Source organism: Ambystoma mexicanum, chromosome 14, assembly GCF_040938575.1.
Source record: "Ambystoma mexicanum isolate Mex_15411 chromosome 14, UKY_AmexF1_1, whole genome shotgun sequence".
Classification (NCBI taxonomy): Eukaryota; Metazoa; Chordata; class Amphibia; order Caudata; family Ambystomatidae; genus Ambystoma; species Ambystoma mexicanum.
Window position 1 is genome coordinate 419607548 of NC_090940.1, and position 21713 is coordinate 419629260.

The window sequence follows — 21713 nt, forward strand, 5'->3', positions numbered from 1 at the left end:
ATTCTGCAGTGTGAAGGATGTGTCTGGCTCAATGTACCGAACAGCAGTTTCTCTTACTTGGAGGAATTCAAAGGGACCCGCACAAATGGATTCCAAGCACTTTTTCCCTCCATTGTTTTCTTATCACCTAGTCCCCAGGCTGGAATTTGTGACCCAATATACTGGGACACTTGGGCAGTGCGACCTGTACCTGTTGATAGATGCATTGGACAATGTTCACTAAGTGCTCACCATAGTCGAGCAATGCATCATTGAACTACTGCCAGTGGGTATTTAATATGGGCTCCACCCCTTCACTCTGTTTGAATTAATGACATTTGTATAAGGCGCAACATGCCCAAAGGCCTCAGTGCGCAATGAAGTAGAGATCATAGGGAGAAAAAAAAAGTCAAACCAGAGAATCCGAGCAGAGAGCTACAATGCCTTAATCCTTGGAGTTGAAGAGAAATGTTTTGATGGCTTTCTTGAATTGACACAGGTCCGGAATATTTCTAAGATCAAGTGGAATCGAGTTCCAGATGAGCGGGGAACAAACATCAAAGCGAGTACCGTAAAAGTTCTGTAGTTTATAATGCAGTTGAGAAAGCTTTTCCAGAACATTAGAGCGAAGGGCCCAAGTATCAGAAGCCTTCTGGATGCTTTTCGCCAAATACCCGGTAGCTGGATTAGACAGGCATTTGTGTGTCGGAGATAACATTTTGTGGGTAATTTGGTCCTTAACCAGGAGCCAGTGCAAATATCTGCGAGCCTGGGATATATGTTCTGTTCTAGCAATGCCACAAACGGCTCTAACTGTTGTTTTGAACAACCTGCAGTGTCTTCATGTTGTTTTTGGAGGTACCAGCAAATAGGATGTTGGGATAGTCCATTTTAGAATTGGCAACATTAGTATCAGACAAATATGGTTTTATCTGTCTTATGAGCTTAGTGTGTATGTGCAAGTAGCCTTAATGTGAGGAGCATGCATTTTCATATTTAGGTTGGCATCAAGAACGACTCCAAAGTTTTCACCCACCGGCTTGTTTTAATGAAACGGTCCGCAATGATAAATTGGGGATATTTCGCCTCAAGTTTAGCTAGGCGTTTGTTAGTGCCCACCAGCATGAGCTCTGTTTTGTTCCCATTTAATGCAAGGAAGTTTGCATTCATCCACTGTTTTATAATATCGTATGTCTGATCAACAACACTACAATCCCTTTCATAATCGCCCGTCATTTCTAGGACAACCTGGCCTGGGTGTCATCGACATAATTCATGTATATAATGCTATGATCATCCAGGAGGTCGAAGAGAGGGCGGGTGTATACATTAAAAAGGGTGGTGAGAGGCTAGCTCCTTCCAGAACTCTACAAAGAAGTGTCTCTGGTGAGAACTTAAATTCTCCCACAGCCACGCTCTTGCTGATCTAGGTCCTAAGAAGGAAGCCAGCCAAGAGAGAGCAGATTTCGAACAATTAGCTATTCATTCGAACCTCTCAAGAAGCAGGCCGTGATCAAACGGATCAAAAGCCGCTGAGAGATCAAGCAGCATAAGTAGGGCTATCCGTCCCAAATCCACAATATGGGTTTGATTAGCTCTGAGGTCCAACATTGCTGTCTCGGTACCATGTTTGGCACAAATACCTGACTGCAGGGGACCCAGGAGGTTAGATACCTCAACATAGCTCTGAAACTGCAAATACGCCGCCTTATCTAGGTTCTTCAACTAGAAAGGAACTTTCGTAATGGGGTGAAAATTAATCACAATACTCGTATCTAATTTGTGCCTTTTTTAAAGATTGTGGCGATCCATACATTTTTGAGAGAGAATGGCACCACTGATGACAAGAAGGAAGGATTAACTATCTCATTGATGAAGGGAGCAAGACAATGAATTGCATCTTTTATAGTGCTGGCTGGACAGACATCATACCGGACAACAAGACGGTTTGAGACTGCTAACCTACTTCATAAGGTCTTTTTCAGAGATGTCACTGAAATATAACTCCTCAGACTTAGAGCATGGCCTCTCTGGGATACTATTATCCGGAACCATTGCGGTCGGATCTAAACCATGAGCTATAATCTTGCCTCGGTGTGAGCTTAGTTTTAGAGCAAAGCCTTGTTGGATTTCCTGACACCGGCGTCACTTTTATTAACAGCGGGATGCATACTGATTTTACCCTCAAACTCCTTAGGATGCAGAGAAGTTCTTTCTGACGTGATTTGACAGAGCTAATTCTTTCTTCAAAGTGAGCCTTTTTAGCAGAGGCAATGGAGTTCTTATAATGGAGAGCTGCCATATGATATACTGAGAGAGTCGGCTGCCAGAGCGAGTTGCATCAAGCTCTTTCAGCTCGCCTCTTTGTTTTTCTCAGTTCAAGGGTAGTATCAGTAAACCAAGTTTTACCTACAGTTCCAGGTTTACTCCATTTCGTCATAACTGGAGCTAAGGCATCAATAGCTCAAGTCGTAATGTCCAAAAATTGATTGGTGAGAGAGCATACCTCATCCGAGTAAATAAAATTATCAATCAAGGGGTGAATGGTATTACTGAAGGTTTCAGAGGAGATCTTACAAAGATTTCTAACTTTAGTAGAAATTCTCGGAGTGGTATAACTTTGGCTAGCTTACCAGGAGATACAAGCGAAAAGGAGATCATGAAGTGATCAGACCAGGGCAAGCCGAAATATCCATTATAGTAATAATCAGGTTAAAGGTAAGAACCCAGTCAAGGATGTATCCTTCCTTGTGGGTAGGAGCTTTAATCCATTGGATAAGTTCAGTGGCTACCAAGGAATCAAGAAGAGAACCAGTCACGTGGTCATCATCATGATAAACCCAATAGTTAAAATCACTAAGTATTAAAAGGTGAGAGGAGGGTTGCATGAATCTCCAATAAGCAACAACAGCTGCTCTTCAAATAGGGGTGTGGGCATAGGAGGTCTGTATGAGGTAAGTATTCCTATTGTGCTGTTGCAATTAACCTCTATCTTGATGAACGTATTTTGACATTCATCCAAGGGTGGTGTAGTTTGAGTAAATATGTCAAAGGTATATTTGAGGATAATGGCCGTATCCCCTCATTTCCCATGTTGGCAGTCCGTCCTAAAAGATCTAAAACGTGAAGGTACAGCCAAAGAAGCAGCATAATTGGTGGTATCGGAAAGCCAAGTTTCTGTAAGGCAGGTGATGTCAAGATTTTGGATCACAATAAGATTAACTATTTCTGTGCCATGTTTAACAAGAGAGCATGTATTCAGCAGAGCAATATTCAAAGGGCATTGGGTAGGGAGCATACTGTTAGTCTCCATTACCAGTTTCTCTACTATATGTATAGTCTCTATAGGGTTAGTGGTAATATTTTCCGCAACAAGGAGACTAATTAATACCGGCTCGCCCTGGTATTGGGTGATTGTACCACAGGGGACTTATCTATGGGTGTTGGAATAAGGCGTTTTAAAGTCTCCATATACTTGGAGTGCCTCAGGAGTGTACTAACATCAGGTGTTTTCTTACTGATTTGGCTTTGTGCAAGTTAAATTGCTTCCAACGGATGCATGTTGCTAAGGGATAATTCCTCAAATCAGCTGACGCGAAGGATGGAAAGACGGAATCAAGCACAGTCTCACAGACACCACGTACCGCCACAGACCGGCTGGTCCTTCACTCGCTTGATCAGCAAATAAGTACTGCTCCCCCTCACCTCCCCCCCCCCCCCAAATTACAAAACAGATGGGGGTTGTAGTTCCCACCAAGTTGTTCAACAAGATAGAAAATAAAGCGGCTAGTGGCAATTAAAACTGTCTGAATAAGGAGAGCTGAGCACCTTTAACAGTAGAATGCTAAAACGAATATTTTTAAAAGCAGCCTAGACAAGTTACCAGCAATTTGATGTTTAACACAAATATTTCTAAAATCGCCCTAAACGAGTTAGCTGCAATTTGAAGTTTAAAATAAAAGTGCAAGCAGCACTATACAATCATCTGTCTAACAACTAACAGCGTTCAGTTTTCAAGCTAAGCAAATCTGTGTTTGCGGCTTGCATGCTCATTAGAGGCCCCAGTAGTTTATGTGACAACTTTAAGCCTGTTTCAGCACAGATATTTCCAATTGTATTCTTTAGAATCCAATTTTTCTGTTCTATCAATCCTGCCGATTGTGGATAAAATGGGCAATGGAGTGTTTGTTGAATATTCAATACTTTACACAGCACCTCTATCAATTTCCCATTACAATGCGTACCTCTATCACTATTGATACTCAATGGCACAGCAAACCTAGGGATAAAGTCATGTATCAACACATTGACTACAGTATGGTATCAGCCATTCGATTTGGATACATTTCTACTCATTTAGAGAACATACTGATCACCACCAGTATGAATTCCAGTCCCGCCACTTTCACCATCTGGCTGAAGTCCTTCTGGAGCTGGGCGAAGGGCAACAACATTCTAACTGTTCTGCAAAATGTGAAAAATCTGGTGGATACCATTCTTTCTTTTATCTGGTTACCCCCACTTTCCATATATGTATGAAGCATAAAGTATCATAGCGAAATTGCGGAATTTGAGAGCTTTGTCATTACTGTGATCAACACAGGTTATTGCTATGTTGGGAACATCCATATCTACTCTGTGCATCTTTCTCTAAACTTGGTACTTGCTCTTGAAACTGAGCGAGCTGTTCAAGTGTTTCATAGAGTGGGTTATCTGACTGCACTTGCCTCTGGCATAATTCTGGTCTGGCAGGGTATCGATGTAAAGGGAAGTCTATCTTCTCGCTTGGTCTGCGACAAGAGTTCCATTGACTGGTGTGATTTAGAGAGACTTGATGTGTGGTGCAGTTTATGGCTGCTATTGCCTTTGCGAGCATAGTCGAATCTAAGAGTTCATTCACATATTGAGCATTTTTAATGTAGACCTCTGCCAGTGTTAAATAACCTCTCTTTTCGCAAGCTGCCGTAATCCGGTACTATCCAGAAGTGTGGCTAGAATCAGTATAAATGAAGACACTGATTCTATTACCTGTGCACAATATACCCCCAAGTACATGCCTGCTTTCTAATACTGTGAAAAAAGGTTATGCTGCATAAGCAGCTTTCAAAGCCCCTTTCTCTTTTCTCTCCCAAAACCCACCTGTAAAGGTTCCTCATCTAGGTTGTGTAACTGTTGCCCGCAGATCTTTTCTGTATATATCTCTTAGTGAACACACTTGTAATTGGGATACAATCTTGTGACTCCCCCTCTGTGGGGTGTTGTAGTAGAGATGCTGGGCTTATTGGTTTAACTCTGAGCATTGTGTAAGGTGTATGCTTGCTGAATTTAAACGTATTAGCTCATAATATGTAAATTGGGGCGTGGATTGATTTTTTTTTTCTTAAGCAAGAGCGCAGTGACTGCATGAGGCACTGCTGCACTAGCTGCAATAAGGGATGTTCCTAGCATTATATGTTCGACACTTGGAACTGCAAGTGCGACTGCGACCACTGGTCGCAAACAGGGCATTAACCCTGCTGCTACAAAGTGCAATACTGCAATGTCTAGGACTGCTGCATTTGGAGTACAAGAGCGCTCCTTAAATTGCACAACAGATCTTCTCCCATTGTGAATTCCCTGTGATTAGAGGGGCTTAACATAGAAGCATGGCTTTCTGTGATTGGGCCAATGGATATTGATAAGGGCTCTGTAACACGATGAACCATTGGATTATTTGAAATCCCTATCTCGCTGACAGTTTCTGTGGGAAAAGGGGGGGGGCATCTGTAAAATGTTCATTTTTAATCGTACCGAGATTTGCTCTGTTCAACTAGAAACATTACACGTTTATACAATACAATGTATTAGGCATTCAAAAAAAGGGCCCTAATCAATAGGGATTGAGCTTTACACCATAACATTATTTGCACCTTCACATTCGCATTGTACAACCTGCTGTTTGCTTGAAACATTAAAGGTTTTAGCATTCACTTTTGGAAAAGAAGGAGCTGAAGGAGCAATTGTGCCTCTGCCAGTGTTATAGGGCTGATGCTGATTCCGAGACTCATATTTCCATTGCCCCTCCTGTTTGCAATAGTGAGATGCTGTACTGCTTATCGCATATCTATTTCCATTGCCTTGGAGGCCAATGGCACCACCCCCATGACCCCTTCCCCTGGCGCACCTCCTCCCTTATTCATAGACACTGCCCTCTCAAGCCCCTGCTGCTGCAAATTCTGCAAACAAAGAATCATCAGCTTACCTTCATCGTTATCTTTACGTTGTTCTTGACAAGAAACTCAGTGATTTGCCCCAGCAATAAACTCTGAAGGGGCATAGTCTGCCACCCAATACAAATAGAGTTTAAATTGCTCCAGAATGTTTGGCAATACACCCGACACAAAGGCAAATATCATCTTGGCAGGCTTATTTATACCGGAATCCTGAGCAAACATAATTTTCAAATGATCAAGAAATTCAGCCGGGCCTCGTCTTTCTCCGGTCTACAATTACTTCTCTTACTCTATTCTTTCTAGGATACACAACACCAAGCTTCGAAATCAAAGCATCCCTGACCTGAACAGTACAAGACCATATCCCAGATAATCCATAGGCAAAGCAGCTGGTGATCTTTGGTGGGCATAATCACTCTCATGATCTGATTCATATCAGCCATAAAGGAATACAGTGCACAATTCCTAGGTGTACCTGTCAACTTCTTTTGTTATATTTGGAAACTCTTGCCTAAAATGTCTTAAATCTCCAGGTGTCCATGGGGCATGAACCGTTATTAGGATATATCGCTACCATCGGCGCCCACTCCTGGTAACTGTCTTAGTGGGACTTGCAATTGCTCATTTTCTTTGCTTTAAGTCAATATATGGTGGGTGTAGGACGGCTTGTGGTGAAAGTGCTTTCTATTTGACAGGACAGGGCTTGAACTTGGGCTCTTGCGCTTGTGCCGCTACTTGAAGCGTGCTGGGTTTGTCCTTGTGAAATTCTCTGGTCTTGCACCTGGGTCACTTGCACTGATCGAGCCACTTGTGGTTGTGGTATGCGTTTGTGGCTTGCCCCTGCACTCCCTAGAATATCAATAATATCATCTTCCTCTGTTCCTCTTCCTCCATGTGTGTTTCAACTCATCGTGGATATCATTTTGTCACATGACATATGCTTTCCCCTTCACTTGTCCTTTTTGTTCCTTCTTTAACATTTCTAATTTGTGTTTTAGATTGACATTAGATTGTTCCAAACGTCTAGATTCTCCAATTCTTTTAGATCCAACCAGTTTATGCAATACATCGCAAGTGAAAAATGTTATTATATCGAATACCCATTCTGCTGAGAACTGTCGTTCACTGTCCCTTTTTGTCACGATTTGCCAGTTTTCCAGATATTTACATATTGGTAATTCATGAATATATATTATGCTGCTGTTCTCCTATGTGGGTGTTCCAGTTGTTTCGACTGATTTTTACCCATGCTTGCTTGTTTTTTCCCTTGCTAATCTTTTTCTGTTTTGTTTATTATTAACATCATACTTCTCTCCTAGTTATTGGATATTTTAGTCTCTTGCCTTGGGCAAGACGGCACTTATTTCTGGGGTTTTCAGACTTCAGCTCTCAGCATCTTTTCCGTGAATGTCTCTGCGCTCATTACCCAAACTATCATCAAATACAATTACTCCATTAACTTTCTGCTTTGCGTTAGGTTTTTATCAAAATGTGTTCTCTTTATTTTAAAAATAAAAACTCCAGTTATCTTTCAGCTTTATTAAATCCATATATACCAGTGGTGCCCTTAATTAAATTATATTGGCTTTCACGCACCCCAAGAAGAAACACTAGCCTTCTCGGGCAGCTCTCCTCTGAAACCCCATTCAGATGTTTCCATGCGTATACTTTGCATACACCCAAGGGTTCGAATGGAAGCAGTCCACTACTTCCTTTACTGTCTCAGCAGGAACTGCGAATCAGAGGCCTGACGGCACCAAATGAAGGCCCTGCAGTCTATCAATATTAATCCAAATAGGATGGACGGCACCAAAGGTAGAGACAGGTTTATCTCCATACCGTTGTTCAGAAAAGGGTCAGGACACCGGCATAGTGTCCCGTTATGAAAACATGTCCCCAGGGCACAAAATCGTCAGGGTTTGACACAATGAGCTTCATACAGAAAAGTTGTTAGATGCATTTAGCCGGGGTTACATTAACGATGAACTTCATAATGGCACATTCTCCATCCTTGGAAGGCATAGCTTTACAGTACTGTCTAACACCTGTAAATTTGCTTGCCTACCCATTTGGTCCACCCCAACTTCCGAACCATGTTGCTGACTCTGCATTTCTCTATCCAGGTGCTTCCCATTCAGGTTCCCGAGCCATTTACCCAACCTAGATTCGTGACACGTACACCTGTTGCAGCGAAGTGTTGTGGTATAACTGGGTGTCCCAAACCCTGGAAAGAGCCTGATTTAACGGACACACTGATTAATGGGTTCCTGTGTGCGTGCCAACCAATCAGCACTCATTCCACACCACCTCTCTATTCATGGCAGATGTTCACGGCGCCATCCAGAAATATGGCAGCGGTTTCGTTTGGTCCATGACTCGTGTACATAAAGGACCCTACATATCAAAATATGGTCAGTTCCGCCAGCCCTCTTGAGAGGCAACTAACGCTTCAGGATGACTCTCGGGCCTATCGTCCCTGTCCATGAGCAATGCTGTTGTCCCGCTCCAAGGCTTTTGGTGAGAGCCACGCTTGGCGATTCTCTGCACCCTTGCTTGTGTTCTTCAACTTTAATGCTTAGTTCCTGAAAATGTGCCTAATCTTAATTCATGTGCCCTATTTCCCTGCTGGTAAGCAGTATAAACCGTCAGGGATTCTTTTGTTAGACCTTGGATCAAACAATCCTATAAAGTCATGTTTTGTTGAACAGTCACGAGGTTGAACCCTGGTCACATAGGCACTGAGTCAGCAATATATGTCACAATGATTAGGTGTATTTGAAACAGTCTTGGCCAACACATGTTTTGACCCTCCCGCGTCTTTATCAAGGCTGTGAGGCCAAGTCGGGCCTGCCTCAAGGAATATGGACGGTGACCGTGATCTTTCGATTAAAGGAAATTCTAATTAAAATAACCTCCATGATTAACTTCATTGGACTGGATCAAATACATCGAATCATTGTGAAACATATTGCTGACTCAGCACCTATGTGACAAGGGTTCCACCTCGTTTCTGTTTAACCCAATTTTGAGATGGACGGATGCTGTCTCCTTAGAACCTCATCACTGGCATCATGGTCCTATGCCTAGTTCCAGTGATCAGCGCAGTGATCTACCTGTTCTAGTGCCCTAACCCCGCTTCTCATGTTTTTGTTGATTTACATGGCAGACACTGGAATTGTGTAAGGATCCAGTGAACAATGCCTGTTCACTATGGTGGGTCTACTGAATATGCAGAAGGGATGTTTCCCTTTTTTTTAAAATATTTTTTTATTGAAGAGGATTTGTTCACATGTCCAAGCAAATCTATGTATGCATTCTACATAATAACTCGAACGTTAGCAAAAACAAACGCATACCAGAGTTGTGCATTTTTGTGGTTTATGGGACTATCAATAGAGTAGTCTACTTCGGGGATCAAAGTTCATAAGCTTCAAGAAGAAGAATAATCCTATCATCTGTACAGTGCCCTGTGCAGCAATAATCCAGGTCAGGCATAGGTAGTTTTGCACAAATCTTCCCGGGTTCATATTTAGGGTCTTGGATAAGAAGCAATGAACTACAGTTCACTTGAAATACATGACACATCGACCACAAAATTCACATCTCATAGCAGATATGTATCTGGGGAATCAAAATGTCCCCCCTTCCATAAAGTTAGCTCCTCCCTCTCGCTCCTCGACAGTTTGACGTAGCACTTATGTTAAATTGAGGCACAGATAGCCGTTTCCTTTAGCCAGCTCCATATATGTGTGGGCCAGCATACCACCAAGTTGAGTGTTGTTGCCCTTCTCACCAGGAGAACACCAAAAGGACTACATTTGTACTGCATCTAATAATTTGGGGAACTGGGAGAACTAGCCATCATGCATTGCTTTGACGTCCTCAGCTCAACCTTTCTCGTGCCTGTTCTGTTCTGGTAGCTCTGTAACTCTGGACATGATCCAATTATGGATATAAATGTAGCTCCACTTTTACGGCATTTAGGGCAATAATCTTGTTTGGAGCGATCTAATTCATGCATCAGCCGTGAAGCTGGAGGAATGTCATTAATACTGTGCCATTCCATAGCTGTCATTTCCCTGCTTAAATCCTGTTCTCAGTCATGTTGTATTTTAAGGCGTGAGAAGCACTTCTGCATGCATCACATGGTACAAATTAGTGCTTGGTTTTAAGTCAACATCTACTATTACCGCAAATAGTTTTGATTCCCTCGGCTCAGCTGGCAAGCTGTCAATTTTCTCCCACAACTCCGTTGAGTCCAGCATACTGTAAAAAGCGATCTTAGGGGATATTGTGTTGTATTTCCATTTCTGTGAAGCTCATAAACATTCACACCAAATGCAGTTCAGTGCAGTGAATACAGGTAATGTGTCTCCAGCACCACAAATCAATGGTACAAGCAGCTTCATCAAAATGGTGCAATATCCAGATAGGATATTTTTTAGGATATACATAAGTTTAATTCAATTTTGTAAATGCCTTCCCCCAGATTCTCCCCGTCAAGGGATTAGGTATGGGAGATCAACCTTATCTTTGGCTTTCACCACCCATCCACTTAGGCTCCAAGCTGCTAAACTCCTCTGTAGTTGGCAATATGGAAAACCACTGTGTAATGTATTGCAATTATATTGCAAAAATGTGAAGCTTGAAATTTTGAACACCAACGCCACTTTCTCTATTGAGTTCCTCAAAACTTTCAGGGATGTCTGATCTCTCCCTATTCCCCAGATCAATTTTGACAGAGTGGAGTCTATAATGTTACATATATTTGGTCCGGCATATACCATGGACCCAGCAAATATGTGAAGCAGTTTTACTAATATGACTAATTTTCAGAGTTTGTGGACAACTGTAAGGACGGCCAGATTCCCCCTGAGGCTCTGATCCACTCAGTCACTCTGAGAATATTATGTTTCAGAACATCAGAAGCACTATGATACATGACAAACTTTATTAAGCAGATAAGTGCATATTTCACATGTCCTCTGTGGTGACTTTTCTGTGATGGAAAGCAGGAAAGCACGTCAGTTTTCCCATGGGGAACAGACCGGATGGATTCTAATTTATCAGTAAACCTTTTAGGATTTGTAATCTTCAAAGCATGTTCTGTGTTTGATCACAAACAAACTGCAACAAGGCATTGGTGTCTAAACTCACAATATGCTCCCGGCCTGCAATCCCAATCCCAATCGCCTAACCCTGCACTCTTTTAGCCATGTGATCCATCACTAGGGCAAAGAAAATCTGCAGCAGAGATCACCCATGTCTAGACTCCTCCATATTCCACTCCCTAGAGACAACATACCCTGTCCTGACTCTTGCCAATGGTGATTTGTAGAGCAGAGAGATTTAAGGGCCAATATTTAGATATTCAAGGACACAGAACATGAAGAACATGAATGTCCACCCCATTGAATCAAAAGCCTTCTCAGCATCTAGGGAGTCGATGGCTAAATCTTCTCCCGAATGCTCCTTTTCTTGAATGGTGTGTATTGCCCTCCACAGAGTTGATGTACTGCCATATCCTTTTAACCCCCGCCCCCGCCCCAAAGCCAATCCCTCATTCAATCTGCATTAAGGCGGGACAATGGTCTGTAGTATTGACAGATGTTGTTGTCTTTCCCGAATGTGGGCATTACAGCGATAAGGACTGCATAGGTATCTGGGTAGAATTTGGAATGTTATTTTGTGTTGAATACTTTTACTAATTGTTTGGGCTAGCAAATCAAATTCCATTGTTAGATCTTCACTGTCCTATGCATTTCCTTTCTCCATAGCTTGTATTGCAGCACAAACATCCTGATCTATCTGTGATATGTTCCTCTTATATTTTGCTTTCATTCTGTGACAACTTAATTGTGACATCATTATGTATCGCTTCAAGCGTTTGTTCTTCTGCTATATAGTGGTTGCATGGACAAATCTTTATAATAATCTAGAATCATAGCATTAATTAGCTCCTGTGTGTGAACCAGCATCCCCTCTATCTTACATTACTCAGTGAAATATTGAACATCTGTTACACTCCTTAATTCGCTAAGCTAATACTTTCCCAAACGTATCTCCATATTAGTGTTATTCTGTCTTCCATGAGCAAATTTTATGTTTCTGTAAAGATTCCAAACCTCAAAATTATGTAATCTGTCCTGGTTTATTTTTTGCACTTGTGAGAAGACTAGGTTTACAAAAAGGTCTATGGACTGTAAGGAAGTCCCCGCCCTGATGGTTGTGTTGGCATGGGAGCATTCCAGGGATACCTGCATTATGCTATGCTCTGAAGGCAGGGGCTCCTCACACTGTAACTGTAGCTACTCGGAGAATTGAGGAAATGTGTTCCTGTGGAGCCAGTAGGGGCTATATGCTCTGCTACACCCACCGGGATACAGAATTCGCTGCTAAATTTACCCAAAGAAAGAGGTGGACCTGAGTTTAGCCAAGGAATCCGAGCCTGAGTCAAGGAAGGGGGAATTGGGAACTCCAATAAGGGTAATGCAGTTCTCGAAGCCGCAGTCCAGCAGACACTAGAGACCCACCCAGGCTCAGAGAACTACAACTCCCACGTTTCCTATACCAAGCCAGCATATTTAAGTTCCCCCAACCCACAGAAACGTGGAAGGCAGGCCCTGGGTTTGTCAGACTGGAGGACAACCACCTGGGGAGGATGGGGGGAGGCAATCTCAGATGCAATGACATCACTGTAAGCCATTGCCAGAGGATGCGCACAGTAGCCACAGCCAATTCGCATCCTTTCTACCACACCCGAGTCCCATTACACCAGTGAAATGGGACCCTGTAGGATAGTAGAAGGAACTGGAGAGATGAAGTGGAGGCCTGTTACGGGTCTAGGGAAGGAGCACATTGAAAGAACTGGAGAAGTGAAGTTGAGAACCAGTAAAGGACTCTGCAGGAGGTAATAGAGGTGTGCTGTGAATCCTTTTAAAGATAAAGTAGCATAGCCTAAGCCCACAAGGGATCCAAGTCGGAAGGAAGACAAAGCAGTGCTAAGCTTTGTAGGAGTAAGAATTGAAGAAGTCACTGGGGAAGAGAGAGAGAAATGTTGAATGGAAGAGCATAACCTAGAGAGAGAGCATGGCTTGGAGGGACATGGGAGAACCGTGCCCAAGTGGGAATCCTTTGTACCTTCTGTCATACTCTGGTTCAAATACATACTGGGAACCCCCACCACTCACAACTGCACTTACAGAACTAGACAAATGGGTCTCAATATGGAGCTAATTCCTGGTACTGAGAACTAACGAAAAGAGACACAAGAACTGTGGGAAACAGGCTTGTGGAACCCACAAACCGGGACAGAAAACTGAGTTGAAGAGGTTCAGAAAATTGGGGGAGAAAGGGTGCAGGAGCCCCTTAAACCCAGGACTGTAACATTACTAGTGTTGTGTGGATTTGCTGGGAGATGTGGATTTGTTGGAAAACATTAGTGTGAGCACTACCCCGACATAGAGAATAACCATCCAGTCAACTTTCAGTTAAGTTACAACGCTGTTTGCTCATTTTTATTGAACCAAATCCCTCTGCATCATCAATAAGACATTGCATCATCAATAAGGCTGTCTGGGGCCGGGGACCATACTATATACAACTTGCTCTCACTAAGTACTCTCCCTCTAGACCTTTACATTCCTCCGGCACCAACTCCTTTTGTGTCTAGCGCTTGGATAAACAGCCAGCTGGTGGCTGATCTCTCTCTCTCTCTCTCTCTCCCTCTCTCCCTCTTTCTCTCTCTCTCTCTCTCTCTCTCACTCCCTCTCTCTCTCTCTCTCTCTCTCTCTCTCTCTCTCTCTCTCTCCCCCCTGAGCAGACTCCCTCCCATGGAACAGCCTCCCCCTTCCTCTTCGTCTTGAGCGGGATCTTCTCAAATTCCAGAAGCTCCTCAAGACTTTCCTTTTTACCTCCTCCTTCCCTTCCTCCCCCCTCTGCTAAACACCACTGTTGCTGAGATTGGTGACTAGGGGCCTTATGTGTCTTCTTGGGTCCTGGCCTCCCACACCCAATCGCCTCCAGCCTCTGCCCACACCCAGCACATACCTTAGCACCCACTGGCCTATGCCACCACTGGCCTGCATTTATCTATTGGCAGCTAACCACTTTCACCTAAACACTTACAGCTGCTCACTCCCTAGCACTTCCCTCTTGGTACACCTAGCACTTACCCCCCCCCCCCCCATCCCTTCCCTCCCTTTGCACTTGCATGTTCTGAATGCTCACAAGGCCTAGTAGGTCCGCCTCTATCTTTCATTGTTATATTTGATTTCATTCCCTTGCTCCCTCCCTGTTGCCCTGTGAGCGCTTTGAAACACAATGTACTTGATGTATAAGTGCCTTTAAAAATGCACAATAAAATACAAATAAATTAAAAGAAACCTGTACACATTTATAAATCAACTCTTTTTGAACCAAATTCCCTTAGGCAGTACACATTTGTAAATAAAATCTTTGTTAACCCTAGTCCCTGCTCTGACACATTTGTCAATGGATGCCTGCCATGATCCTTCCTAATGGGACTCCTGCTCCCTCTTTTGTCCCCTCACTCTGCCCATCGTCCCCTTCATCTGAAGCCAGAAACCTTGGAGTCATCTTTGACTCCTCTCTTTCCTTCCTCCCTCACATTCAGGACCTTGCCAAGAAGGCCCACTTTCAACTCCACCTCTTTAAAGGAATTCTTCCTTTCCTCACTTTCACCCAGAAGCTCAATGTCTCTAGAGCTCTGGTTCTCTCTGAGCTTGACTACTGCAATAGCCTTTTCCTTAATCTACCCTCTTCTTCTCTACAACTGTGTGTCAAGCGTCTCTCTCTTTCTCTCTTTCTTTCTTTCTTTCTCTCTTTCTCTCTTTCTCTCTTTCTCTCTCTCCCTCTCTCCCTCTCTCCCTCTCTCCCCCCCACTTGCATTACACGTGAGGAATGCTCACAAGGCCTAGTAGGTCTGCCTCTATCTTTCATTGTTGTATTTGCTTTTCATTCCCATGTTCTCTCCCTGTTGCCCTGGGGTGCTTTGAAACACAATTTACTTGATGTACAGGCGCCTAACAAATGCACAATATGCGACCACTCGTTACTTCACACTCTGCTAGTTTAGCATGCAATCCCCAAGAGTCAGAAACCTGCTACAACCTCTAGAAACATGAAATGTAATGGTTTTGGAGTTCCTTCTAGAACGAAAACCATCCAGAAGCTGCCCTCATCTGTTGGGTAACAGATCTATGGAGGTCCTGTTACTGGAAGGTGTCAAGTGCATTCCACCATAGTAAATGGCTTTCCTGGTGTAGGGGCCAACTCACTATTTTGTTAGACCGCCATTTGGGCTATTCCTTGCATCTTTATTGAACCAATACCTGTCCCAAGTGTATCTTGCTTTGCTTCACAACACCACCCAGCCATGGCCACTCTCCCAATACACTGCAGGATATTAAACCTATGCTGGAGGGTGGGCAGTCTGGCACACAGCAGGTCTTAGGCTTGCAAGTGGGTCTCCTTTAATTCAGGTGTTTCTTATGAAATCCTTTCTATTTCTCCCTGTGTATCAGTGTTACCAACCAGCTGCAAATTGGAGCAAGGACAGAGAGTACATATTTCACCGCCAGGGAATTTTTCTTCTCGTTTGTGTGGCGTTTAAGAAATGTTATGGGCTAGTGGGCCCTTTTCAATGGGCCGGCCGTATCTCTCAGTTCTCCGGTGACAGCTGCCTGTGGAGGAGATGGCAGGGCCATACACAATATAGGTGTATGGAAGGAGAACTAGATCTTCCAGGCTTCCCACTCTGCCAGCTTCGCGTCCCAGCGTGCAGGCACCTTGCGCGTCATCGCCCCTTTTGGGGCGATAACTGTGTTCCTTATGGCAAGCCATGCGGAATTCTCCATATGTGTGTATCAAAATGAATTGTAGGCTCTTAAACTTCTGCTATTTCGTGTTTCCCAGGTTTGGTTTGGGTGTCCCTGTAATTTTAAGGAATTCCGAAGAGTTGCAGTCAACAACCAAAATATCGGAAAAGCGTATGAGGAAAGTGAAGAATCCTTTTGGCTTGGACATATCGCACCCAACCACCGCCTCTGTTGAAGGTCAGTTTTTAAATGATGCTGCCGGAAATAGTGGTTTTGCCCAGGCTTTTGCAACATGTTTCTTGTTTCTGCAAGTTAACAGATATAAGCAGTAGCGGTACCATGTACAATGTTTGTGTGAGAACTGAATACAAGGCATGTACCCAGCAATATGGGCACACTGTTGGCACTAGGAGGGATTCCAGCTAGCAGAACCCCTTCCCTTCTGTCTGGCAAGTCTAGTGGAAAGGAATTTCCTTGCCTACAGTCTGTGAGGTTAAATGAGTTAATGAACCAGCCGGGTAGGAGAACAACGTGATCTGTTTTCACTGTTTTGTAAAGCCCTGGTATATTGCCTTAGTTCTGATAATTAGGGCTTTGAGACCCTGAACAAAGCTTGAAAAAAAATAACCTGCGGTGAGACGTACCGTTGGATGCCAAGGAGTAAAGTAGCGTGGACTGGGGGCAGTTGAAACTAAAATCGAGGAGAGGGTAGGGGGTAGGTACAGTGTGGCTTTATTCTTGGCTGGCGATGGGACAGAGGGAATGGAAGTATTTTTTATTTTCTCTCACAGTACCACCAGCCCCTTCAAAGCGCTTTGAGGTCAGTAGCATGTTTGATAAGGAAACTGTGGGTTGTCCTGCAGGAAAAGATGAGCTAAGGGGTTGTAGGTTGCTATAGAAGAAGGAGAAGGGTTATAGGCAGTTGAAGTACAGAGTGACTGACAAAGGTCATGGGATGGTGCATTTTGATTTGTTTGGGGTTTGTAACGCACTACATACCTACACAACGCTTTGGAATGGTGAAGTAATGTTTAAAATAACCCCAGCATGTTGCCCCGTAACCAGCTAAGGCTGATTTTAGATCTATAGGAGGGGTTGGAAGTAAAAATTGGTTCTACAGTGTCAGAGGAACATCAGTGGTAGGATGAGCAATGTCGCTCGATCTGTTATTTTTTTTTATATCCAAATCTTCTGATGATACCTGCATGCAGACACGGTATTGTTGAATAAATGGACGAATCAAGCAAATGATTCCCAAAGCATAGACGGTGAGCGTGGCGTATGGCGGCAGGGTGGTGCGCTATATGTGTGCATCACTGCATACTCAGGTTTGATCTGCTCTTCAGACCATGTTCTTGCTTTGTATACCGAGACTATTAGTGCACAATTCAAGTTCCATTGTGTTATTTCTTTTTATTTTTTTTAATCTTATTTCATTATTTTCTGTGTCGAAAACAAAAACATAATACAAAAACAATCAACAGACTACCCCCCGCCCAAAAACTCCCTCCTACTTCCATAGTCAGCTGCCCGCAATATAGACTTTGTATATAGTCCCCGATATTGAAAACTTCAATTAAACAAGTCCAGAATCCATATTCTTTGTGGGCTACAATTTTCACGATGGTCTTTGTGCAAATAGTCTAATACAAGTTCCCAATCATTCTTACATTTCTTTGGTTCCCCGTGTAATGCATAAGTAACTCATTCCAAAGAAACTTAGTGTCAAATTTTCATTAGCCACTCCTGTTCTTTTGGGGGAACAGGTTGTTTCCATTTTTGGGCTATCAGGGAGACTGCTGCCACCGACGACAGTATCATATATGCTTTCTTTTAGTTCTTTTCGGCTAATGCCTTCAGAACATTGTCCAAACCTAACATCGCTTCCCCCATCCCCCTGTACACTCAAGAACTGAAAATCTCCTTCATTGCTTCATTCACCTTTCACCTTTCCCCAGAACGCTTTGATTTTCGGACGTTGCCACCAAATATGAACCCATGTTCCATTTTCCGTACAGGCCCGCCAACATTTATTGGACACAGATGTATAGTAATTATGGAGTTTCTCCGGTGTTAAGTGCCATTGTACTAGTACCTTTACCCACATTTCCCTTATTTGAATTGCCGGCATCAGTTTAGGGATTCTCTCGCACACCATTGACCACTGGGTCTTGTTCATAGATTCACCCATATCTTTTCCCCATAATTTCTTATAGTTCCACTCCATCTGGCTCTAGCTCTCATTAATTATCTTATACAGAGCCCCTACTATATGGCTACCTCCTGAATTTGATTAAATATATTTCTCAATAGTGGTTAAGTCCCTCAATATATGATGTTTATTGATCGTTAAATAGGAAATGGGGGGATGGGAGGCACAACAAAGAGAAAACTATTTTCATATAGAACAAGTTAAATGTCTCCTTATATTTAAATAGATTGACCAGTTCATTATACTTCAGGTGCAGCAGGGTCAATCTCTAGGCCACTCGAGATACCAAAGCAAACGAACACAGAACACACACCGGGCGTTGCCACCCGATAGCCCTAGGCTGCACTACAAATGGGACCAAGTCTCAAATATATTAATAACCACCTATGGGAACCTTAACTCACTCCGGTGTAAAAAAAAAAATTAATAATGTAAAACAGTCAAAATGTACTATTTATTTCATTTGTTAGATGCAGCTCTGTGCATAAAAATGGATAATGAGTCCGCCGGACCTACTAAAGTCAAGAGCCACCAAGACCGTACATAGTGTAGGTAGACAGCACATATTATTGTGTAACCACAGTAAGAAATAAAAAATATACAGTAAATCACACTAATTCAATCTCAGTGCGTACAAAATACGCGTTTTCGGTTCATTGGAATCCGAAACGCGTCAGCATATTTAGGAGTGTCGAGGATAAAACATAGAGCAGAAGGAATTATACTGCTCATGATTTTGTACACATTATATTGTTGAGTTGTGATTTCATCACATTACGGAATTGTGAATTGATTATTATGTTTAATGCTCAAATGTAGCTGAATATTATTTTAGGGTGTGCGAATGTACAGCTCTGATTTTTTAAATTAAATTCAACTGTATTGAGTCTATACTGATTTATTTTGTATGCACTGAGATTGAATTAGGGTGATTTATATTTACTGTATATTTTTTTTTATTTCTTACTGTGGTTACACAATAATATGTGCATTCTACCTACACTATGTACGGTGTTGGTGGCTCTTGACTTTAGTAGGTCCAGTGGACTCATTATCCATTTTTATGCACAGAGCTGCATCTAACAAATGAAATAAGTTGTACATTTTGACTGTTTTACATTATTAAAAAATGTTTTACACCAGAGTGGGTTAAGGCTTCCATAGGTCTGGGGGACCCCACCTCACTGATGGTTATTAATATATTTGGGACTTGGTCCCATTTGAAGTGCAGCATACGGTTATCGGGTGGCAATGCCCGGTGTGTGTTCTGTGTTCTTTTGCTTATTGATCGTTAACCAGTGGCGTGATTGCACATATATTAATCTTTCCTTTTTGTTCAACTTAAACAGCTGTTTACGTTGATGCTTCCTCCCAGTTCTTGAATGCGTTGGTTGTAATCCCGGGGTAAATTGGGGACTACGAAATGGGGGGTGAAAGGAGAAGGAAATGTAGTGATCTCCATGTGCTTCACCACTGTATCCCATGCCTGCGCCACTAGGGCAGTTATCTTACTTTTGTACATGTTGATGGGTCAATCCTGTTTTGGACATCATAAAACTTCCTGTAGAGGTTTCCCAACTATTGCTCTGTCCATTCGTACTCAAATCTTTTCTAGGTCACCTGTAAACCATTCCCTAATGATCCGCAAAGGAGCAGCCTGATAATATAATGGTAGGTTTGGTGCCCCCATGCCTCTCTTATGAACATATGTCATCATAGAGTTTCCATGCTACCCTAGATTTCTTGCCCTGACCGATATAGTTCTTCAGGATCTTATTTCGAGCCTTGAAACATTTCAGGGGGACTTTTATTGGTAATGCCTGAAAAAAATACAAAAGCTTTGGAATAAACATAATTATAATGTTTATTCTCCCCATCGACAATGTTGTCATGGAATTACATATTTTAAGACGCTGTTTAATTGACTCTAGGAGAGGAAGATAATTTGTTTCATACATTGATTCCAAAGTGTCTGATAGTTGTTGTACACCTAAATATCGCATGCCCCGTGTCGTAGATATAAACTGATTTTCAAGACCTACCCTTTCTCCCGTTGCTTGCCCATCTTAAATTTTCATCTAAATTGATTTTTTCATATTGATTTTTAAGCTTGCCACCTCACCAAATTGCTTCAATTCTAATGTTAACGCTTCAAAGTAGGCGGGGGTATCTGTCAATGTTAATAATAAATCATTTGAAAAAGCGATTACTTTATGGCCTTCTCCCCCAACTTTAATGCCCTTGATATTCTCATCTTCTCGGATTCTGGCCAGCAAAGGTTCAAGATGCAATGCGTAAAGTAGCAGAGATGAAGGACACCCCTGTTTAGTTCCCCTCGTTACGCTAATCTCATTAGACAGATTCCTGCTGATAGCTAAACGAAGAATCTGAGATTTGTAATTTGCTCTTACCATTTGCATACACCTAGGTCCGAATCCCATATTTTCCATCGTTAAAAATAAGAAAGACCATTCTACACGATTCAATCCCATCTCAGCATGGAGTGTTAATATATTAGCCGATAGAAAAATTGCATAAGGTGAGTCTATCAAATAGCTTATGCGTCTGGTATTATTAAAAATGTGTCTACCCATATTTTCCCTTGTGTGGATTCTGTGGTGCGGATGGTCCTAGTTCCATCTTTCATTCTAACCTGACGTGCCAACACGGAGTCCACCTTGTTAGCTTTGACATAGCATTGTTGTCTTAAATATAACAGGGCTCTCTCTGGGTGTCATGTCTGAAGGAGATCTAACTGTCACCTCAACTGACTATATTTTTTTCAAATGCGCGGGCCTTGATCAGTTTCCATTTCCTTCATTACTACCTTTATTTTAGTCTCCAGGTCCAATTGGGTTGCTATTAACAGTTTCTCCCTTTGGGCTTTTCTTTTAATACATTCTCCCCTTATGGATGCTTTAAATGCATCCCAAACCCATCTTTCGGATGTATCCTGAGCCCTGTTGAACTCAAAATATTCTATAATGTTATCACACATTTCTTTGCCCATTACCTGGTGCTTTATAAACTGATCAGGAAATTTCCATCGCCATAAACCTGATCCTTCCTTATGAACAATAATTGCTAATTTTAATGGTGCATGATCCAAAAGTTATTGGACCTATATTGATCTGTTGTATACTTCCCAGTAACGATACCGAGACCCACATATAATCAATCCTTGAACCTCCGATGAACTGATGAATAAAATGTGTAGCCCCCTTCCCCCTGTTGAGTTTCTCTCCAGGCATCTATTAATGAAAGATTGAAATAATCTTTTTCAATGTGTTCGTTGGAAGTCGTTGGTATGCCTGACCCACCCTGCTCCTATCAATTTTGGGGTCCCAGGCCATATTAAAATCCCCTGTTCGGATAATTTGTCCTTCTGCGAACCTCTCTAATTTACCTATTGTTTGTTGTAGAAATGCATCTTGTCCCAAGTTCGGAGCATAGAGTGTGGCTATAGTATAT

General features: G+C 42.5%; 1 protein-coding gene across 1 annotated transcript in view; it reads left to right on the forward strand.

Annotated features, from left to right (window-relative positions):
- The window catches only part of CGRRF1 (cell growth regulator with ring finger domain 1), a 282000-nt gene that overhangs the window by 128425 nt on the left and 131862 nt on the right, over positions 1–21713 (forward strand). Inside the window, exon 2 of the mRNA XM_069637590.1 lies at positions 16128–16267. Coding sequence (XP_069493691.1) covers positions 16128–16267 — 140 coding nt within the window. The remainder of the gene's footprint in view (positions 1–16127; positions 16268–21713) is intronic.